The sequence below is a fragment of the Carcharhinus amblyrhynchos genome, chromosome 6 (genome assembly GCF_965287045.1).
Source record: "Carcharhinus amblyrhynchos chromosome 6, sCarAmb.v2.hapA, whole genome shotgun sequence".
Lineage (NCBI taxonomy): Eukaryota > Metazoa > Chordata > Chondrichthyes > Carcharhiniformes > Carcharhinidae > Carcharhinus > Carcharhinus amblyrhynchos.
Window position 1 is genome coordinate 39,480,377 of NC_137329.1, and position 23,987 is coordinate 39,504,363.

Genomic DNA, 23,987 nt, shown 5'->3' on the forward strand with positions numbered 1-23,987 from the left:
AAGCTTTTGGTCAGCTGACCTAATATTTCTGTCTGATTTGGTGCCATATTTTGATTTCTAATGCTCCTGTAAAGTGCCTTGGGGTGTTTTATGTTAAAAGATTAATGTTGTTTCCAATAAATCAACCTTCACATGCATTCTCTGTGTAGCCTACTACTTGTGTAGAACAATGACTGAATAAATTAACACACATGATGCAAACATACACTTGATCCAAAATCTAACTGAGAACTTGTGGTTTCCAAGATTGGTACAAACTACATGCGAGGACCAGTCCTTACTCCACATTTGTTGAATGAGATTAAGTGCCAATAGGGGGAGCCACACACCACTGTGCAATCATACCACCACCTTCTAAAGTTCCTGATTCACTTGTAAGTGTGTTCAGTTTGCATACTGGAAACTGGTTAACTGCAACATCCCAACCCCTCTTTCTAAATTTTGGCTGCATTTTACAAACAACATTCCTGAGACATTCCTAGCTTTTAGATAATAATTTTCAGATTTTAATTGTAAAGTACCAAATGAAATCCACTTACATATATTGTATTTGCAAAAAAGCATCTCTGCTAACATTTTACAACTTGGAGATGCTGCTGTTGAACTGGGGTAAATACAGTAAGAAGTCTCACAACACCAGGTTAAAGTCCAACAGGTTTATTTGGTAGCAAAAGCCACTAGCTTTCGGAGCGCTTGCTGCTCCTTCATCAGGTGACTCACCTGATGGAGGAGCAGAAGGAGCTTGCTGCTCCTTCGTCACTCACCCGATGAAGGGGCAGCAAGCGCTCCGAAAGCTAATGGCTTTTGCTACCAAATAAACCTGTTGGACTTTAACCTGGTGTTGAGACTTCTCACAACATTTTACAACACCAGCAACAGTTGTAAATGGCTATTTATGTCATGACTTACTGAATATTTGAGTCACAGAAAATTACCAGTCTGTTCAAATATTTTGAGGCGGTGGTTCCATATTAGGTAACCATCTTGGTAATCATTTCGACCGAGTCACATCCTGTCATGCTATAGTCAGGAGTTTGACTTGTATAAACAGTCAGTGATGTGCAATTCAGTGGTGTTTTGCAACACTAACTATCAAATGACACATCAGAAACTGAACAAGATGCAGATCTGACAGAAAAAAGAATTATGACTGCATCTTTCAGAATGAGTACACCCTGCCACAAGACAGTTTTATTACAAAAAATTACATCAAGGCAAAAGCCCTTGATCTGTACTGCTGTTGAAGTTTGGTTTCGGTCTTGCCTACATCGCTTTTAACATTACTCAAGTGATGCTTCAATCCTACAATGTGGCATTCCATCCCTCCTTGCCTTACCAATAAAAGCAACCAGCCTATCCTCTCTCAATGCACGGTCTCCTCCTGGTTCCATTCCAATTTATATCAAAAAGGCCAACATCTCTTTGATTGGGCATTTCATCTCACTCATCCATGGTCACTGTTGTGCTAATCCTGAATCCTATTCCTCACGTATACATATTACTGCTGCTACATTTTTTTGCCGCATACATTGTTAGATTTTATTCCTACGGTGATCTCTGCCAACTCTAGCTTTCCCCTAACACTTAATTCCACAGTACCTGTGGTGCCATTAACTGCCTAATATTAAAATTCTGGATGAGCAAAAGTTATTTCCCGATCACCAAATGGTAAGGCTGAAATGATCCTGTTTAACTGTTCATTCAGACTGAATCCATGCATGTAACAATCTTAGTTTACTACCCTAGAGTTGAGCAAACCCCATAATTTTGCCAGGTTTTTTCTTTCCATTCCCAAACTGCAAACAACTGCACGTTCTCACCTTAACGTGCAACTCTCAACACTTAGATTTCCAGCCTCTCAAATTCCAAATTATACAACATGATACAATGGACTGTAACTTGCATGTCAAATAAAACTTTGCTCATCTTAATCAGCTTGCAGTCTTCACCATCTCCACTGGTCCCTCCTCTGACTTCAAAATCCTCAAATTCAAAGCCCTTTGGCTTTGTTCAATCCACCCTCTGCAGCTATGCCACCCAGCTCAAAATTTTCATTTCTGGTATCAATACCACCCTCTCCCCAACACCTCCACCATCTCCCACCACCCCCCTCCTCTCTCCTTCTCCCCCAATTCCCTTCTCCTCCATCCCCACCCAACAATCAAATCCTGGAAGCAATGAAAAAATATTAGAAGTGCAATTGCACCATCAACTATATCACAATAATAACGTTCATTAGATTGTCTGTAGGGTAGCATTGACTACTCCCCCCTCCCCGCACCACACACACACACCCCCCAAAAGCATGGTTAACAGGGTGTGATTAATGGAAGTTAGACTTCCTTGTTACAGTGTCACGTGCCAAATTAGAAGGAACTACAAATCTCAGGGCTGATGTGGTGTCTGGCAGTCCTCTGGTCTAGGACTGACTATGCAGCACAATGCTGGAATGGCAAGAGTACAGGAGATAGAAACAGGAAACAGCAAAGATTGCCTGCCTCTATGGGTAGCTGCATATCAACAGGTTAGATAGTGAGCTAGATATATGTAGATAAAAAACAAAGCAAAACGGCAGGGAAGGGAGGAGAATGAAGAATTCAAATTTAGTGTCTCATTTTTAAAATCATACACTCTCTCCACCTGATTCATAAACCAGTGTTCTTTTCTACTGTTCAACTCGTTTTGGCATGACAAATCCAGTACTGGCATCATAAAATCAAGCCACACTGTAGGCAAGCTTAGCATGTATACATGCCACAAAGCTTGCTATTATTAAATGTATTCGGCTAGAATTATTGGAGCAATTTGGTGTTCTTTTAATAAGTCTGAAAGTTCTTGTGACTCAAGTGAATATTTGGGAAAATATGGGAGTTGTGGCGCTGGGGCATGTGGGTGGAGGGTTTGAGTTAAGCCAGAACTTTTAGAATACATTTTAAATACCACAATTTGGTGACGTTATTACAGTCTGTTACATAATAAGGATATTAAACAACAATCTAAATGTGGAACTGATTTCATATATTGGTGTGAAATGGATTGATTAAAATTAAAAGGAGTTATCAAACAGTACAAGTGGTCAAAGATCAAAGATCAAGAAAGAAAAATATCATTCTGAACATACAAGGATCCATTTTTCCACTTTTAGAACTTCTTTAAGGACATTTACCAAACCAAACCTAAAATAGCAAAGTATTTGGAAGATGTAGCTACGGGAGGACAGTAAAAAGTAGCAGAGTCTCAGACATTCTTTTCCAAACCAAGAGGCCCCAATCTAAAATTACACAGGTTTGCAGCACATAATTAAACATAAAAATAAGAACGTTCAGTTGAAATGGCTAATCCGCACATGTGATGGCTTTGTGCTGCTCAAAGCAATGGAAAAATAGGCATAAAAACCTACCATATTTTGTTGGAAAAATATCTTCATCTGTCACAAATTTTTGTACAGAAGTCATTACAAAGTCCACATACTGTGGGGCTGTACACTTGATCTTCTTTCCCCTTTCATCGTACCAGTAATATTGCCTGATGACAAAAAAAGTTCAAATTACTACAAGCAATGGTTGCAACAGATAAACCTTTCAAAACAAGAAATTAGCAATTTCCAAAATATGTGCTGTATCCAAAAACAAAAAATTCTCTCTATTTCAACTTTCCTAATTAACAACTGTTCCGATTCAGAGCTAAGGAGATTTTTTGAAATTGACTTTCACCCTGTTTTTATGAACCCAAGTTTAATAATTTACCTATCCATATTGTAAACTCAACTAAAACAACAGGGACAGCAAATTATCTTCCACTATTTGTCTTGCCGAACAGTATTCTAACTTACAAATCAGAAAATCATGGCTTAAATCCCCATGCTAAGACTTCAGTGTAGTACTGAACTGACAGAGGCACAGACATTTATGACATGAATTCCATTTTTCCTGTTCAGGCAGGTGTAAAAATCCTACTGAAAGAGCAGGGAGATTGCATGTCCTAGACAACAAACATTCCTCCACCAGCACCAACATCAAATTAGCTGGCCATTCATGGTGTTGGTTAAACAGGCAGTGTGTAAGTTGATTGCTGCATTTGTCTGCATAAGTCACTATACACTCAAAGTGATTCAGTAATCATTTGGGAGAACAGAACTTGATTATTGCTGAAAAAAAGAGACACGCTATTGAAGCTTTTCCTTTTTCACTCCTCAGCACAGCTTGCAAGAAATACCAACAGTAAAGGGAACACCTTAGACTGCATGAGGAATGTGCTGATTGCACAGCAGTATGTACCATCTAACAGATGAACTACAAAAACTCACCAAGGCTCCCAAGATAGCACTCTCCAAACTCCCACTTTTACCATCTGGAAGGGCAGCAGACATGGGAACACCATCACCTGGATGTATCACAGCTTGGTATGGCTCCTGCTCTGCCCAAGACTGCAAGGAAGTACTAAAGGTCGTGAATGTAGCCCAATCCATCACGCAAACCAGCCTCCCATACAGTGACTCTGTCTACACTTCCCACTGCCTCAGCAAAGCAGCCAGCATAATTAAGAAGTTCATGCACTCTGGGCGTTCTCTCTTCCACTTTCTTCTGTCAGGAAAATGATACAAACGTCTGAGGTCACCTTCCAACTGACTCAAGAACAGCTTCTTCTCTGCTGCTGTCAGACTTTTGAATGGACTTACCTTGTATTAAGTTGATCTTTCCCTACACTCTAGCTATGACTGTAACACTACATTCTGCACTCTTCTTATTTCCTTCTCTATGAACGGTATGCTTTGTCTGTATAGTATGCAAGAAACAATACTTTTCACTGTATGTTAATACATGTGACAATAATAATAAATCAAATCTGCAAATTCCATTCCAAGCCACTCACCATCCTGACTTGGAAGTATATTGCTATTCCTTCAGTGACACTGGGTCAATGCCTTGGAACTCCCTCTCTATAAGCACTGTGGGAAAAACCTACACTATTTGGACGGCAGTGGTCAAGATGCCAGTTCACCACCCTCTCATGGGTCGTTCAGGATGGGCAATAAATGCTGACCTAGCCACTGACACTCAAATCCCATGAATTAAATTTAAAAGATGGGAAATTGTAAATTGGATTAAGAGTGCCAGGGGCAAAGAAAATCAAATATTAATAGGAGTAAGTTGACTTAAACTACCAAAGTAAGCTATATGCCATATCAGTGAAATTTCCTTACTTTTTTTCTTTCATCGATCTCTTAGAGATGCATGCTATTTACAAAATTTCTGCCAGTTGCTCCAGGAGCCTACTGCAATAGTTTTCAACTCAGCAGAACTCTGGGATCCTTCTGTTCTACTTGATAGGTCAATCTTAAATTTAAAGCATGAAAATTCAGACAAGTATTCTTTTTGGTAGGATTGCCAACTTCAGTTAATTCTTGGTCACTCAACCCAGCAAAGTTTGTATCAACTGCAATACTTGAACATGTCATTAGTTGTGTCCTATTTTCAGACTGCAATTCCCCAGACCAACTACATGGGCCAGACTTGAGAGAGTGGCAAAATATAATCCCAAAATTACATACCAGCATTATATACATGGATATTATACTTAAAATTGTGCTTATGATGTCTCAACATTATCAATTCCTGAGTAGTTGAACTCAAGCTTGTTGCATTCTCAAAGTCTAAATACAACCAATAATTCAGAGGAAGAAAATGCAATTTACAATTAAATGTGCTTAAAAATGCAGTTCGAGAAGAGAAACTAGATACCTTTCAAAAATTAAGGATTGCTGCTTATAGGTTCCCTTAAGTAAATAATTATACTAAAAATAGTAATATTTACAGAGTTTGTTTGTCTATTGTAAAAGTCTTTCACAATCAAAACTCACCACAGATATCTAGAATATTAAATTTTACCTAGAGAAAATATTTGTATGCTAATTACACTTCTCCACCCTTTAATCATTCCCTTGCTCATGGCAGTTTGTATTTTGCAAGTACTGGCTTGCAAGCATTAGCAGGAAAATATTTAGCCACAAGATACAGCAGGTTCAAACCAGAAACTCATAGGTATTCAGTCAAAACTTAGTTGTGATGGATTGCAAAAAGTGAATTGTGCAAACAGAAAGAAACTTTAGAATACTGAGGCTAAGCTACTCTGTTTTTAATTCCAAACTCTGCTGCTACCTCAAGTGTCAAGAAGCACGCACCACTGCTGTCTGAATGAAAGGAAACCCAGTTAATCTGCTCCAATACGAAATTGCTTTCTTCCACCTCTGCAATATCGCTGCCTCTACTTTCATCACTTCCATTCTACTGCTGAAGACCCTCCATACCTTTTTCCAGTCTAAGTTTTTCCATCGTGCCACTTCCTTCAGTTTCTGGAATCACTGTATAATCTTTCCAACTGTGCTTCTATTCCTCCCAGCTTCACCCATGTACCATGTCCAACATATAACTTTATCCCTTATATGCAAAAAGCACTCTGATATTTTCAGCGTGAGAAGTTTATCAAATTAATGGAAGTTGTTAAAGGTGTTAGTAAATTTCACCTTCTAGCTCTGAAACATGCATTATTTTAACGTTCTTTAATATATGTGAGGAAATGCCACTCAAATCTGATAGTTTAAAATTTATTCAAATTGTAGTACAGGGATGTGCAAAGCTTTAAGGATTTCACAATTTTTTTATATTACACAAGAACTATTCTAATTGCCACAACTTAGTTCAATCTGAACAAGAGAGAAAAATCAATTTGAACACAGCAAGATCTCTATCAGATTTAATTGTATTAAATAGGTTGCAAATAGAAAAGTCAGGAGTTTTCACAAACCATCAATTACTCTATATTCAAATACTACTCCCAGTCAAATCATTTTGCAAATATTGAAGGAAGGAAATCTGATTTTTCCTACAATAGAAATGAGTTGAGAACTGAAAAACCCTTTTTCCTGTAGTTTTAGCCATGAAAGCAATATTTTATAGTTTCCACATTCTGAATTCTAGTCCTACTTTGCATTCTTTTCAATTATTATGAGAGGCACCACTTTATGAAAGGAAAGGCACGGCTGAAAGGAAGAAGCCTGGCATTTCTGGGTGGCAACATATTAAGTTTGCAACAAGCTACAAGACCTAAAAAGGAGGCTTCACAATGCAGTTCATAGAGCACTTATTAAAAACATACTTTAACCATAGAAGGGCCATAGAAAACACACAGCTGGTCTTGTGAAAGCCAACAATGCAAAATTGCCCCTTATTTGGTGAAGATTCTGAAGAAACCTCAGTAAACAGATGCAGAGGACAGAAATCAAATTGTAGGGGCATTTTGGAACAAAGGTGCAGATCATAGGACCATGGTGATGTAATCGGCTTTAGCCTGTCAAACATTAATCTGGCAAATAAATTTGTTCCAGCACTTCTCGATTCTGCTGCTTGCAGATTTCCAATGAGGTTACAAAGTGTTCTTTAGACACAAGCATCAGCTGTGTGTGTTTTACAAAAACAATTTACCAGTAGAGTTTAAAGAGCGATTCTTGGTTCTGTGTAGCTCTCGATCAGAAGGCTGTAGATTAAAGCCTTAAACATTGTTTAAGTCTTGCATTTTTATCACACTATGAACACTGAAGTCATATTAGTCTGATACAAACTCAAGACTCAAGTGCACAGTACATTCTGACACTTAACTGCAGTACTTAGGGAGTGTTGCGGAGTCAGAGGTGCTATCTTTCTGGCTTCTCCAGAGAATGTGAAGAAAATAAGTCCACTGCACCACTTCAAGAAGTGTGGTGTCTCCATGTCCTGGCTAACATCAACATTAAAACCAAGTATCTGGTCAACTGTCTCACTGCTGTTTGAGGAACATTGCTGTGTGCCAGTTAGTTATTGCACCTGCACGTAAGCATAAATGTCAGCATTTACACAAAATATACTAAAATCTACTTAACTGCAAATCAGGGACTCTTTGTCTCCATTGCATTTAGACAATAGGTTAAAAAATTGACATCCGATGGGAGTACAACATTCAAGTCCATTGGTGTTGGCACATAAATTAATATTTTAATAATAAATGTTCTTTCTGAAATGACTGCCAGAAAAATGTTATATACTTAAGATTCTCAATCCTAACTGTTCTATCATTAGTGGCCATGCCTTTAGCCCACTTTTCTCTTTTAATACAATTCTTAAAATCTATCGCTTTGACCAAGCCTTTGGTCGTCTGACCTAATATTTCTTTACCTGATTCAGTGTCATACTTTATTACAATTCCACAAAGCACCTTGGGAGGCTTCACGCTATACAAGTCGTTGATGCTCAATGTAGGATTGATAATACTGGAAGCTCCTTCCTAAGCAATGCCTTATAGTTCATAATTTTCAACCTGATGGTTATAGTCTCTGGGGATCCAGAATGGTAAAATGTGGAAAATACTTGCTAACATTAAAGAGTGCCCAATGATGTCATAAACTCATTCAGCCCCATCAACAACTTGCACTCCCATAAGCACACCAACGAAATCTTGCTTTAAAAAGCACACAGTTTGTGATCTAGTTTAGCCCATTTGATCAGCCAGGAAAGGGATGAAGGCAATACACTAAGCCACAATCTCCCAAATTGGGACTAAGTACTCATGTCAGTAGGAAAACAAGTGTTTTGCGCTAGCGCTGTCAGCATCTATCAGGTGGGATCTGCCCAGCTGAAAGATGTCAATAAGCTCATCTTGGGAGAACCCCATCAGTTACCCCTCTGTTCCGCGAGGGCAACCTGATCTCTGCGCTCAGAGACAGACACCAGAAGGGTGTCTCATCACTCACGGAGAGGCATCCTCCCCCACCCACAAATAACAGGCAAAATCCTCCCCCTCCACACCATACAACCATGAGGGTGACCCAACCCCAATCTCTAAAACCTCCCCAACCAGGTCCCTCTTCCCTCTCAACCCCCCCCACTCAGACATACTTCCCCCTCAGAACCCATACTCAGCCACCATCCCCTTCAGGTCATACACTCAGCCACCTCCACCCTTCTCCCCTGACCCTCACTCAGGCCCCATTTCACCTCAGACCCCCATAGTCCCCTCAGATTCCCCCCTTTCAGGCCACTCACCTTGGCACTGCACTGCCCCCTGGGCATTGGGCCCCAAGGTGGGTCAAAGAGGTAGGTCCAGCATTCATTTGCCCCTCTGTAGCTGCCAGGCTGCAGAAGATGGTTCCTCAAGGGTCCTGAGGGGTTGGGTGGGGTGGGCTCAGGGTTGGGCTGGGAACGAAGTGTTAACCTCACCACTCTCCCCTGGGATGGTAATTTCAGGCAGCCCTGTGATCAACATCTGCATTCCCGCCTGTCAGCTGTAAAAACTTTGAAGTGGCCAGGTCACTTTAATCTCAATGCCCCTGGTCATCTGGCAGGTTTTTAAATCATTGCAGCACTCCATTCTGCAGCAGAGATTTTCCCCTTCTACCTGCTAGAAGCTACAGGTGACAGCAGAGTCCCCTGACAGACAGATGTCAATTTCACTGGGGTGGGAGGGGGGATAGCAGCAGTTCCAATCTGCACAGTTGTGTACTCAGCCCCAAAGTATGCACACAGTTTTGATTTAAAATTTGAGGCTTCCTAGCAAGCAGAAACTTTTTGAAACTGTCTAGTCACTGGAAAGCCTTAATCTGTCAATTTCAAAGTTCAGCACCTCAGAGGGGCCTCCATGGATAGCTATGTTTATTTTAATTCCTCTTAAATGCATCTTAAATACCTTCATTGAGGGGGACAGGAGGGATGAGGGTGGGGGGGGCAGGTCAGCCGAGTGAGTGGTCATCGGGTCAGCCTCATGCCTGCACGTTGTGTGGGGGAGGAGTTTGTGGTTTTCCCAGATCCTCAGGACCCAACAAGCCAGATCCTTACTTGCGAGGACCTGCACCAAAGGCCACCTAGTGCAGATCTCACTGGGGAGGAGGGGGGTGAATAGTGGGAGGGAACCAGATGTAAACTAGGCAATTTCAACATTTAATCGGGTTCCCACCTGCTCTGACCAGGAACCCAATCAGGGCCAGTGTGGCGGGCTGACAGCATCAGAATGCGTTTGGTGACCAGCGCAAAACCCATTTTCCCGCTGACGCCTGATTTACCGGGCCATCATGGTTCTTGCCAGGAGCCAGCAGGCGCAGATAATCCCCCTCAAAGTTTTAAAATCATGTCTGCAGTGTTTATGATGTTGTGTGGTCAGCCTATTAGAAAGGGAAAAAGCATTGGGTCATTACAAACAAATGTCTCCAGTCAAAGCACCAATGTTCCCTTGAACAAAGGGTCACTGTCTCAGAATAAGGAGTTTGCCATTCAGAGTCAATACGAGGGATACATTTTCTCTCAAAAGGATTGTAAATCTTCGCAATTCTCCACTTGAGGGCTGTGGATATTCATCAAATCCAGTAAATATACAGTATAAGCAGATTTTTGGATACTGAGGAAATCAAGGGGTATGGAGGTAGAGCCAGGATCTAACTGAATAGGGGAGATGGTCTACTCTTGTTCCAATTCCTTATGCAATATCGATTCACGCAGTTCAGTGCTTTTACCAGTTTAATGATATGAAAGTTGCTTATAAGGATTTCTAATCCTTAGATCCAGCATGCATGCAATCAATCCGAGCTGAACAACACTGCTTTTCAAAACAGAGGGAACAACGTAAGGATTAAGTAAAGGTTTGATTCTGTAGGACGCAGATTTACCTTTAATCCCAACACATTGCAGGTCTTAGTCTCTGACCACGTAAAGAATAGTCTCATCTGCCTGGCTTGTCACAAGATAAAATAGTGGGTAAATAGAGGAAATGAACAAGAGCAGAGAGAGAGAATAATGGTGAGAACTTAAAAAAAAATTTTGGAAGTTTAAGTAGGTTAGAAGACTTCTGTGATAACCATTTCTGTCTATAATTGCTAATACCAATTGGCTGTTCAGCAAAACTCCAGAAACCAAATCAACGTAGGCTTATTACTGGTTTATATTCAACTGCAGGTTTTAACACAACGTTGGGTAGTTACATCTGCAAAGCTCTGAGCTTCCACGGGTTGCAAATTAAAAAGACAAGGTTGTACTTTAGGCAGATTCTTATCAAATTTAGAGAAGACTACACACACTTTTTAAAATTGCTCACCAGGGTTAGTACCACAAATTCTGCTGACAGGCAGTTATTTGGTGTCTCGACCAGATTTGACTCACTCACGCACACCATTGTTCTCCTGATGAGTGCAGATCAATCAAGTTTGCACAGAAGTCAAACGGAAAATTATGCAAGGCAGATGTAAAAGTGTCAGGAGCATAAATTTATCAGCCTCTCTTTACAGAAAAAGAATGATTCATGACAACCAAAGCCTGCAGACATGAGTGCTTCAATGGGACCTGGATCTGAATCAAAACTTGCAAGCTCTCATTCAATTAGAATCTCTGCGAAATACCAAACATGGAACCTTGACAACGTTAACCTTGTGGCAGTGAACCCCTAATTAAACACCCACATTGGCCATTATTACATCTCAAATAACATATAACCTGTTTTTTATTTAAACTTTTTAGCCAAGCCACCACAAATGCCAGATTACAAGACAGAAAGTAAACATACTCTTTCACCCAATCTCCAGTTCATGGAGAGTTTTATTTATAATGCTCAACGGGGGCAAATCTACAAAACAAAAGCATATTTGCAAACATCACAAATGATGACCACTTTTGATTATACAGTTGGAAATAAAATGTACGAGATGTGGAGATGCCTTTAGTGCAACATTTATTGGGTCCAAATTACATTGGGCAAAGACAAAGCGCAAACTCAGTACTGAAGTTTTCAAGGACTACAAAAGCAGGCATGCATCACTGGCTGGGGAGTGTGTTGCAGTGTTACAGAATCTCTGCTCTTCAGCTTGATTTTATAATGGCCCAGATTTTAACTGAGTAGCTAAAACTGAGAGGGGGAAAATAAGGCCACAAATTTACCACCAATCCCATGTTTCCCCTCCCTGCCAGGCAAAAACCTCCCAATTAGTGCCCAGCTGATATCAAACAGCATTGGTGGCAAATCAAACACTTTAGTTCCTTAATGGACATAATGTTTTATATAAAAAAAGTTAAAATCTGAACCAAGACAGCTATTTTATTGAGCTCCGATCAACAATTTACATCTATATAGATCTATATAATGTCTTGACCGCAGAAATTTCCCAGAGGCAGAGAAAAATGGATGCTTTACCCTCATTTCTGCTTCATTGGCAATCAAATATTTCAACAAAAAAGGTGAATTCCAGGACAGGGGTTCTGAGGCAGATGGGCTTAGGGGGCACCAAAGGTATTTTAGAGAGAAATTCAATTGTGATGCCCAAGAAGCTGAAGGAATACTCGGAATATAGGACAGTAAGTTCTCAGTTATATTTCTGGCTGTGCTCCTGCATTGCACAAATTAAGTGGAACAACATTAAGTGAATCATGGGTTCCCATCAATGTTTATTCCTTCAAACATTTCCTGCCCAGAAAAAACAATGTACAAGTTGAAGACTGTACAATTTATATGCAGCACTGTGCATTTGCAGCTGCAATGCCTTATAAAATGTCACTGAATATAACAAATACTGTATAAATTCAAATTGGATAACACTAAACTAAACCACTCAAATAAACCCAGTAGTATAGATTGCGTTTCACCCACAGCACTCCTAAAACTCAATTTTTTGCTCACTTTCCTTTCTCACTGTCTCTCTCTTCTTTCTCTACTTTGTCCCACCACAACCCCAACATCCTCATCACCCCCAATCCAGTGACTCAACACCCCAAGGCCAACTCCCAGGCCTGGAGCCAATATTCCTTCCTGACAGTGTTCAGGGGAACAAGATTCCATCCTCCATTCACCTCACATCCCCAACCACCGCACCTGCATTACTCATAATTCATGACCCGATTGGTGATTAGCAGCTGCCATACCAATCCAGCAGGGCACCACTCCAATTGGTAGTGATTGTCTTGGCTAAGCCTCTGGGTCAGGCTCCCTGCCCCCTGCTCCCACAGCTTGGACTTCACTTTTTCCTCCGCATCCTTGTCCTCAATGACAGACTAGTATCTCGGACATCAGAACTCCACAGCAACTGGTCCAGAACGCAGCAGTGTGTGTTTGGAGCCAGAGAGCAAAAAAACAGCAATGCAAATTTTAAAAATAGGCCCTAAAGAATAAACAACGTTAAATCTAATTGACAATTAAGCAGGGCAATTTAAAGCGAGAGCTGATTGCATGGCTAAAGGGGAGGAAGGGAAAAGATGCACTGAGGGAAGCATGGGCCAGAGGCACAGACTTTGAAATGGAGAATACAATTAAGTGTAGAACTAAATGAAGCTAGACATATATGCAAGGTGAACAAATTACTCCATTTGCAAGACTGCCGATACGATCCATCGTCGATTGCTTGGAATATATCACCACAATGTATAAAGTGCTTGGTGAAGGTATGGTTGCAGCAGACGCAGGTGGAGAAACCATAAGCAGATTTTTCCTCAAGCATGTTGGAGAAAGAAGCACATTCGACTGCTCCATCTCAAAAGTGAATTTTACTGTGGGATGAAGCACATGATGATTGGCCTCATCAACAGTCTTGTAAATAGGGTCCTAGCCCAGAGGTCATCAAACTGGGCTGCAGTCCCTTTAAATGTTTGCTTTTTTTCCCCCCTGCTGGTGGGGGTGGCTTAATGGTCTGTTCTCTGAGGTCCACCAGACTGTAAACTGGTGGGTCTTTCCACTTATTTTTTCAGCAATTTTAACTCCTATTACTCAACAACGGGGCAGTATGCTAGCACAGTGGTTAGCACTGCTGCCTCTCAGCTCCAGGGACCCGAGTTCAATTTCCAGCTTGGATCACTGTTGGTGTGGAGTTTGCATGTTCTCCCTGTGTCTGTGTGGGTTTCCTGCAGTTGACACCCACAATCCAAAGATATGCAGGTTTGGTGCACTGGCCATGCTAAATTGCCCCTTAGTGTCTTGGGGATGAGTAGGTTAGCGGGGTAAATATGTGGGGTTATGGGGATAGGGCCTAGGTGGGATTGTTGTCAGTGCAAACTCAATGGGCCAAAAGGCCTCCTTCTGCACTGTAGAGTTTCTATGAACTTTCTACAATACCAACTCTGGGGCTACATGAAGTATGAGGCATTGAAATGGGGTCACATTGGGAAAAGTCAGTTTGGAAAGCACTGTCCTAGCCATTTGTGTCATCAAGTGAGTGCACAGTAGAAATCAAGCACATCGAAGATATTTTTTCAAACAATGATCCGAAAATTATTTGCTACAAACTCACAAATGGGCCCAAGGCTCCCACTTTTGGGCCTTAAACACGCCCTGTCTACCTAAAATTACCCTGGAAAGGTAAAGTGTCTCAAACATTTGAATGATAGGTTAAGGAAACTAACTCACATTGCTTCTGTGCAATTGCAATCTAAGTGGCACTTCCAATTAATAGGATGCTATTGTTAGTCCAAAAAGACAGTCTGCTTATCAGACAATTGAGCAACAAATGTGTACAAGTTTCACTGCTGGTGTGATGCCAGGGGTGGAGGCCATATGTCCAAATGATTGACTGATTGAATCAAACAGCATGTTCTTCCGGCTGTTCATAACAGGCAGAGTACAGACTGTTCTCAACCAGCCTCTGCTTGCAAAATCAAAAACAAAATGTCGATTTTTAAATCTAATTCCACAATTATGCAGCACTTGAATAATTCCAAGTACACTATTGGCTGCATTAACAAATAATTTAAGATCATTGATTGAGCTCAACATGGTTCATTTACATCGGCTGGAAACGATGCACCTTCACACGCAAAGGTCTAGTCTCTGCAAACAAAAGGAATATGTTCAAGCCTCGAGTCCCAAATTATCTGGAAGCATGGGAAGCCAATGGTTTCCCATTGCTTTCACAATAGCAATAAGTTAACTTGCTAACCAGAATCCCTTTTCTCCTGCATTATTATATTGCTGTGGACGTTTGAAATTTGGTATTCTTGCATTTCTCTGGATGAGTGCAAGACGAAATGCTTTAGCAATGAGTTTCTATCTTCTGCAATATCCAAGCTCTGTGCTACCAAGAACTTTTTAAATCATTGCCGTTTTGAAAGGAATGGGATAACATCTCAATTAAGGGGGACATTTACATTGTTCATCAATATAGGGCCAGGAAGAGAAGTTGGGTGCTCAGAAAATTAATAGGAAGGAATCAAGAAACTGCAGATTCATTCATCTTGTCCATGAAATTTTTATTAGTGTTTTAAAGTATTAAAAGTTTTATTAGTATCACAAGTAGGCTTACATTAACAGTGCAATGAAGTTACTGTGAAAATCCCCTAGTTGCCACATCTGGCGCCTGTTCGGGTACACAGAAGAAGTTAGCATGGCCAATACACCTAACCAGATTGTGGAAGGAACCAAAGCACCTGGAGGAAACCCACGCAAACATGAGGAGAATGTGCAGACTCTGCACAGACAGTGACCCAAGCAAGAATTGAACACGGGTCCCTGGCACTGTGAAGCAGCAGTGCTAATCACTGTGCCATCGTGTTGCCCTAACCAGAGTATGATGGGCAACCAGGAAGAATCTAGAGAAATATGCAGTTTCAGAGATAGAGCAAGGAAGATTACCTATTTAATGCTCCAGAAAATACAGTTTAAAATCTACAGCTGGATAACAAGAATGGATGAAGTTTCCAGAGCTCCAACGTATTAAGAAAGAATTAGCTAATTTCTCCCTCACACCAGGTGTTAGCAAGAGTTTGCAGAATAACCTCGAGCAATGATTTTTTTCTATACAAAATTCTAACAAAATATTAATTGGCACATGCAGCTGCAAGACAACCTTACTGTGCTTCAAAGAGGACAAAGCTTATGATTATGATCTCTGATGTTACAAAAACGTATCAAGTTATCACATTCATTCCAACAATAAGTCACACCCTCCAAGTTTTGATCCTGTTTTGGGAAAACTGCAGCTACTACACCAAATGGCAAAGCAAGGTGCCTGTTAGCTAAATTGTGTTCAAGGTGAACATTCCAGCATACTCTACAAAATAAAGCACTCAGAGAGTACCTCCTTAAAAGAAAGAAGCCAAGAGGCATGGCTAAGGGCTTACAGTGAAGCAGGTGCTGTTACATTGACTTAATTAATATTTTGCCACAATTCCTACAACCATTAATATAATGATCTTCAAAAAAAAAATAGTCACAAAACCAAATTCAACTGCTCTTAATGGGGCTGGGGGCTGAAAATACATGGAACTGATGCAATCACAAATAGCTGTGACCACAAAGAAATAAAGGAAGTTGTATGGACCATGACAGCAGGAAGCTCTGAGCTAATTTATTGCTTTAAGTGATCCAGTTCATTTCCTTCAAAAGTTCCACCAAAGGTCACAACTATCTTCACACATACCCACTATGTGCAGCAAGACAACTGAACTTTCACACTTTCTCAACAAGCAATATATTAAGTTGCTCCAGGTAATGTTTCTTTGTAAGATCACAGACTAATTTTGTCCCTGTGTGGCTGCTAAGTCAGAACATTTGGGACTAACTCCCCTTTTGTGTAATCAGCCATTGTATTACAATATAAGCCGGAGTAAAGCTAAAAAATGTAATAGGTTCATCACTATTTACAGTTACTGTTTTAAACCTATTTTTGAAAATATAAATTATCAGACTGACACCAATGATGTCATCTATTCTACTATTGCAGCATTTAACATTCACAAAATGCACAGCCTTTTGCCCACTTTCTGCTCCAAGTTACTCATACCTCATACACGTAATCACAATTAACTATTAAAGCATTACTGTAATTATAGTCGAGTAACAAAGGTTTGACCAGTGCCAAATTAATGCTCGCATCTGCTATTTACTGTTATATCACCACATGATTTTAAAATCAAACAATATGATTTAAAGAGTATTTTGGTTGATTGGAAAGCAAAGATTCATGATATCATTGAATATGCATGCAGGTACAGGAGATTTTTGAATACCAACATGGACTCTGTCCTCAAAGTCTCATTATACTTACGTATTGCACACAGTCATCGTTTGACATGTATCTCCAGTGCAGAATTCAGAGATAGTGCTGTACTGTAGGTTTATATGGTTGAAGAACGTTGTTGCTAAAGAATAAAGTGGAAAAGAAAAATGTTGTTACACGATGACATTTATCAAAAATTATGGTAAATAAATTGCTCAAGATGCATTAAATTTAAAGCAATAAAAATGTATTTGGGTGAACAAACATATTTTAAGCTTTCATCATTACCAGCCAATTGATGTGAAATAGTCAAATATCTTCAGTGAACAGCAGGTGGCATTGCAAGCGGATTAGAATTTGTACAAGATGCAAATTCTTTCACATTTAACTTCAAAACATTAATAAATCACTGAATACCATTTTCACTCAAATTACAGGTTCAAAATTCTGAGGCTAGATATTTTAATGAACATTGAATCAGAAAATGTAAATTAGGAAAAGGGGTTTTAAAAAAACGTGAAAGCTAGTAGGGAAAGGGGCTGGAGGAATAGATAGGCACTTTGTGCATATGATGGCCTCCTGCACTGCGAGGTTGTGATGATACTGTGAATAGTACAACAACGTGCACTCTCAGATAATTTTCCATCGTCAATTTTCTTCCCTTTAACCTGACAACATTGATGCTTTGCAGGTATATGGTACTGACAACCCTCTAGTACAGTACCTATGTGCAATGATGCATGTGCGCTTATGAATAGTCAGTCATCAGACAACATAATCACCATTTTCACACATTTTCAGGAATGGAAACACTGGTCAATGTGGTTTCATAGAAGGGAAGTTCTGCTGAAAAGTTTATTCAGAGTTTTTCAAGGAGGTAACTAGTATGACAGAAAAGGGAAAGCCAATGGATGTAATATACTTTGATTTGATAATGTGCCACACAAATGAATACTACACAGGAAAGAGTTCAAGGAGTCAGACTAGTAAATCCCATATGAACAGAGGATCAGTTAATGGACATGAAGCAAATAGTAGAGATAATTAAGGCATTGTTAAAGTTGTAACTAGTGGAGTGCCCCAAAATAAATGCTGGCGTTTTAACTACTTACAATCTTTTTGGATGACTTAAGACAAAAAGAAGCAGAAGAAGCAGTCAATGTTCATATGCAGCAATATCTGGACAACATTCAGGCTGATAAGTGCCAAGTAATGAGCATCTCCAAAAAGAGAGAATCCAACCATTTCCCCTTGACATGCAAAGGCATTACCATTGTTGAATCCCTCATGATCAACATCTTGGGTTTGTCTTTGATCAGAAACTGAACTAGGCCTACCACATAAATACGGTGGTTATAAGAGGTCAGGGGCTGGGAATTCTGTGGCAAGTAACTCATCACTTGACTCCCCAAAGCTGTCAACCATTTCAGATGGCACAATTCAGGAGTGTAAATGACGCTCTACACCTGTTTGAATGAATGCAGCTCCAACAACCACAAATCGAGAAACTTGACACCATCCATGGCAATACATCCTGCTTGATTGGTGCTCCATCACTCAGCTTCAACATTCACTCCCTCCACCACTGATATGCATCTACTACAAGATATACTGCAGCAACTTGCTAAGGTTTGACAGCACCTTCCATTCTCTGCCACCTAAAAGGCTAAGGGCAACAAATACATGGGAACACCTTTACCTGCAAGTTTCCCTCCACCTCTCACCATCCTGACTTGGAATATAGCACTATTCATTCATTGAGATCTTGGAACTCTATTTCTAACAGCACTGTGGGTGTACTTACACCACAAGGACTGCAGTGGTTCAAGGCAACAGCTCATCACCTTCACAGGGGCAACAAAGAATGGACAACAAATGTTAGCCTAGCCAATGACAACTATAGCCCATAAATGAATAAATAAAAAAAAAATCAAATTTGCTAATAATGTAAAGCTAGGGACAGTGGGAATGTAAGTGGTGAGAAGGGTACAAAGAGTCTGCAAAGGCATATAGGCAGGCTAAGTGAATGAGTAATAATGGCAGAAGGAGTATAATGTGGGGAAGTGTGAAGTTCTTCATTTCGGTGTTTAGAATAGCCAAGCAGGTTGTGTTTTAAAAAGGGCACGGAACTTGGAAACAATGTTCAGAAAGAGTCGAGTATACTCAAGACAATGGCCACGAGATCAGCATGCAAGTACAACACACAATTAGGAAGTCAAATGGCACACTGGCATTTACTGCAAGGTGATTTGAGTATAATAAGTAAATCTTGCACAGAGCTTAGGTAAGACTACAATTGGAGTACTTACACAAGTTTGGTCTCCTTGTTTAAGGCAGGATTTATTGCATTAAAATGATACAACTTGGATTCACTCTGTTGTTGGACAACAGCTTGAAAAAAATTGGGCTTCTTTGGAGTTTAGGAGAATGAGAATCTCATTAAAATATATAAAATTCTGAAAAGTCTTCACAAGGCAGAGGAACCACTCACAGACTATTTCTGATGGCTTGGGAACAAGAGGCAGAAGCAAACAATAAAGGGACAAATCATGTAGGGCTGAGATAAGGAGGGATTTCTTTATTAAATTGGAATTCTGTACCCCAGATGATTCTGGCTGCTCCATACTTGAATATATTTATGTAGATATGGACAGATTTTTGGACACACTCAGCTGGTCATGGGATATGGGGAATGGATGAGAAAATAGAGCTAAAAATTGAAGATCATACTAATGACTGAAAGAACTCATTTGAGCCCAATGATCCATTCCAGTTTCTATTTCTCACAATCTAATGTGGGATACACTGCCACTGACCCAGTTGGAATGAGCAGAGGAGACATTAAACTCCACCAGAAGAGGATCTGACAATATGGATCTAATTATATTCAAATTTTGTGTACTGCACATATAAAGTGGATAGAACAAAATTATGAAATGATCGTAGCAGAACAGCACTTTAAGTTTTTGCAGCTGGGATGGAATGAAGAGATTGATTTTGATAAAAACTTGAGATTCACACCATAGACTTTGACAAGATAATGAATAAATTGTGATATTTGACTGTTCTGAAGTAATTTCAGCTTAACACAACTATTGTTCTAATGTACTATATCTTAGTCTTACAACATTATAGGTTCACTATCATTCTTGTGAACTGGCTAATAGGCAATTGGCTAAGGCTGAATGACAGAAATATTCAAAAATACTGGAATTTACTCGCCAAACAGTTGAGGATCAGATGAAATGTTTGAGTTCAACGGGGTATATTGCTCCAGATAGACAGTTTTCTTTTGATGTTAAAACAGGGTCTCACTGCACAAAAACACAACTGTTTTGCTGCACAGTGGTTTTACATGAACGGCAACCTTGCCTGCTTTCTGAATATAATCCAGTTCACTTGTTATATAAAATGTCCACAGAATGCCTACAATGCAGAAAAAGGCCATTTGGACTGTTGAGTCCACACTGACTCTCCGAAAGAGCATCCCACTCAGGTCCTTCCCTCCAACCTATCTCCATAAACCCATGCTTTTACTATGGATAATCCACCTAACCTGCACATCTTCGGACTGTGGGAGGTACCTGGAGGACCAGGAGGAAACCCATGCAGACATGGAGAGAACGTGCAAACTCCACACACAGTTACCCTGGCACTGTGAAGCAGCAGCAACTGTGCCACCAGTTACTGTACAGAAACAGTCCATTTGGCCCAAATGGTCCATACAAGTCTCCAATCACACTGATGTTAATACGGGATAAGACTTTAATATTTACTAGTAATTGCTTAGTAACTGAATAGGAACTTACTATTGCTAGCTAGCCATTCATTCAGGTCAATTTCACGTGGCAAAGTCACCAACTCCTTAAAGTTGAAATCTGTTATTCTTGCTTTGGTGTATTCGGGCTCCAGATACAATTTCTTCTCCTCTGCTGCTGTTTTTTTACCATTTGGCTTAGTCTTTGACTTCCTAAAAGCAAACAAAGAGAGTAGTTGAATGGGACTGGAGTGGACAAGTTTCAATGTGACAATGTCTGTAGTCTCAAACATTCATAGCGGTTACATAAACGTCACAAAGGAAATTCAACATGCTACACAATGTTGTGCAAGACAATGAAGTCTAAAAGGAAAACGAAATGAGCAATGGGAATGGGGAACAATGCAAACGAAGATACTATTCCATTCCCCGAACACACCAAATAATCACTACGTTCAGACCCATTTTCCCTTCCTCACGTCCTGCTTTATCAAAATCCAATGGAAAGGTTGTCTTGCACATTGAACTTGAGCCTTGCATCCGATCCTCAACTGTTCTGCAAGGAATTCCAAATTTTCAAATCATTTCTATTACTTAGCCTAATGCCTTGCTCTGCATGGGCACTTAATTCTCAACAATGACATTAAATACTGTCATCTTCTATGACTAATATGATACATTCATACAGTAGTTACTTTGAGTATAATATACTTCAAAGCAGCCAAACCACAAGTTCTCCAGAATCTTGTAAAGTTGAACTGGTGATGCACATTTTACAATATAAATCTTGAATATTAAGTCTTTATCTAAATCAATCTCTTCCTCACGTTTCAGTTATAAAATCTTAGTTGATTCAGGTGCTGTTCAGCAGTGACTGTTTCATGCTGTTTTTATCCACGCTATATTTACAGTATACAATATGTTCATCCTTTCCAACTGGAAAGATTGTACTGTTACGTTTGAAATATATATGGCCACTACATTTATCAATGTGCAATGTGCAGTTGCCATATTAAGTGAAGACTGAAATTTATTTTGCATTGGAGTATAATACTGTAAATGCCAGTGGTATTACGTGCCTGTTATACAAGTCATTATGGATCTTGCACACTCCTTAATGTAATTTAGAAATACTCTTAAATGCAATTTAGTTTGAATAAATACAGGAAATTGCCCAAGATGTAAAATGTTACCTTGGATGAATTTTAAAATTTCCAGATTTTTTCTATTTACTTGCAAACAATTTAAGTGTTGAAGCAAAATGTCTGATAGTAATCCCATTGAAATTGACCAACTGGTAAAGACTCCAGGCACTAATCACTGAACAATTGTTTAACTGTACAGTACAAGACTGATGTGGGTATGCCGGCGTTGGACTGGCGTAAACACAGTAAAAAGTCTGACAACACCAGGTTTTAGTCCAACCGATTTATTTGATAATAGACTCTCAAGCTTTCAGGGTTAGCCCCTTCGTCAGGTGAATGGAGAGTTCCGGCCTCAGACAGAGCATATAAAGCACAGACAGTTTAGAGATTACTGATTAGAATGCGAATCCTTACACCTAACCTGCTGTTCAAGGCCTGAAGTGGCTGACAATGTGAGTGGAAGGAGCACTGATCACAGGTCACAGAGATGTGTATTGTCTCCAGACAGTACAGTAAGTGAGGTTTTGCAAACCCAGGCAAGTCACGGGGGTTACAGATGGGTTTATGTCGCACCATCTGTAACCCCCGTGATTTGCCTGGGTTTGCAAAACCTCACTTACTGTACTGTCTGGAGACAATACACATCTCTGTAACCTGTGATCAGTGCTCCTTCCACTCACATTGTCAGCCACTTCAGGTCTTGAACAGCAGGTTAGGTGTAAGGATTCACATTCTAATCAGTAATCTCTAAACTGTCTGTGCTTTATATGCTCTGTCTGAGGCCGGAACTCTCCATTCACCTGACGAAGGGGCTAACCCTGAAAGCTTGAGAGTCTATTATCAAATAGATCGGTTGGACTAAAACCTGGTGTTGTCAGACTTTTTAAACAGTACAAGACTGCCAGCACATTGTTTAAACCTAAATTACTGAAATACAATTTCTTATTTAAATGACCATCTTATATAGGCATCCCATTTTATTCAATTCCCCTCACAGCACAAACCACTTCCAAGGCTCTTCCCTAATGGCTAGCTGCTTGAGCCTGAGTACAAGAACGGATAGACCCTTTCTCCATGGCTTGATTCTCCCCAAAAGTTAAGCCAATTCTCCTCAAAAGTTAAACCAGAATCAGGAGTCCATCACATTTACACTCACCTATATCCCACAGTGCTGTGCACTTGTGTATTTAAGGAAACATTCGTTGACTTATGAAATTTTTGTCACAGTTTTTTTTAAACCAATGATCTGGAGGAATCCCTTAAAATTCTAACCTAATTGCAAAGAAATAGAATATTTGAGTCAATAGTTTTTATTCAAAAATATTCCAATGGTATAATGTAAATAAAACAACAAAGATTTTTGCACAAATTTATAAATCAAATGAAGCAACTCTGAGCTGAGAAGTAGTCTGCAAACAATTAACTCTACATATGGTAAAGGACGAAAGGCTAACAATTGACTTTTGCTAACTAAACAAGACACTCATTTATAAATCATCTCATATTTCAGTAGCATCCTAAAATGTTTCATACATATTAATTCTGAATTATGTTGTTTCAAATAATTATGGGCAGCACGGTGGCAGAATGGTTAGCCTTGCAGCCTCTCAACACCAGGAACCCGAGTTCAATTCCAGCTTCTGGTCACCGTCTGGGTGGAGTTAGCATGTTCTCCCCGTGTCTGCATGGGTTTCCTCCAGGTGTTATGGTTTCCTCCCACACTCTAAAGATGTGCGGGTTAGATTGAAAGACAATTCACCATGTCTAATCAGTGTCTGAAGGATGAGCAAGTAGGTGGTGTTAAAGGGATAGGGCCTGGGTGGGATTGTCTTCAGTGGGCCAAATGGCCTCCTTGTGCACTGTGGGGATTCTATGATTCTAAATAATTCAATACAAGAGCTGGTCAGAGGTGGCTATTAACTCACCTCCTTACTCCCCAAAGCCTGTCTACTATCATCTGCAAAAAGCACAAATCAGGAGTGTGATGGGATGCTCTCCATTTGCTGGGATGAATGCAGCTCCAACAACTCAAAGTTTGATCCAGAGCAAAGGAGCCCACTTGATTGGCACCTCGTCTACTAACACGTACTCCCTCCAC

General features: G+C 40.0%; 1 protein-coding gene across 5 annotated transcripts in view; it reads right to left on the reverse strand.

Moving 5' to 3' along the window:
* mob2a (MOB kinase activator 2a) overlaps window positions 1–23,987 on the reverse strand; it is a 230,675-nt gene that overhangs the window by 5,893 nt on the left and 200,795 nt on the right. For all 5 annotated transcript variants that reach the window (XM_080190268.1, XM_080190269.1, XM_080190266.1 and 2 more), the window contains exons 2-4: window positions 20,797–20,957; window positions 17,036–17,129; window positions 3,401–3,525 (exon numbers count right to left, since the gene is read on the reverse strand). In XM_080190268.1, coding sequence (XP_080046394.1) covers window positions 3,401–3,525; window positions 17,036–17,129; window positions 20,797–20,957 — 380 coding nt within the window. The remainder of the gene's footprint in view (window positions 1–3,400; window positions 3,526–17,035; window positions 17,130–20,796; window positions 20,958–23,987) is intronic.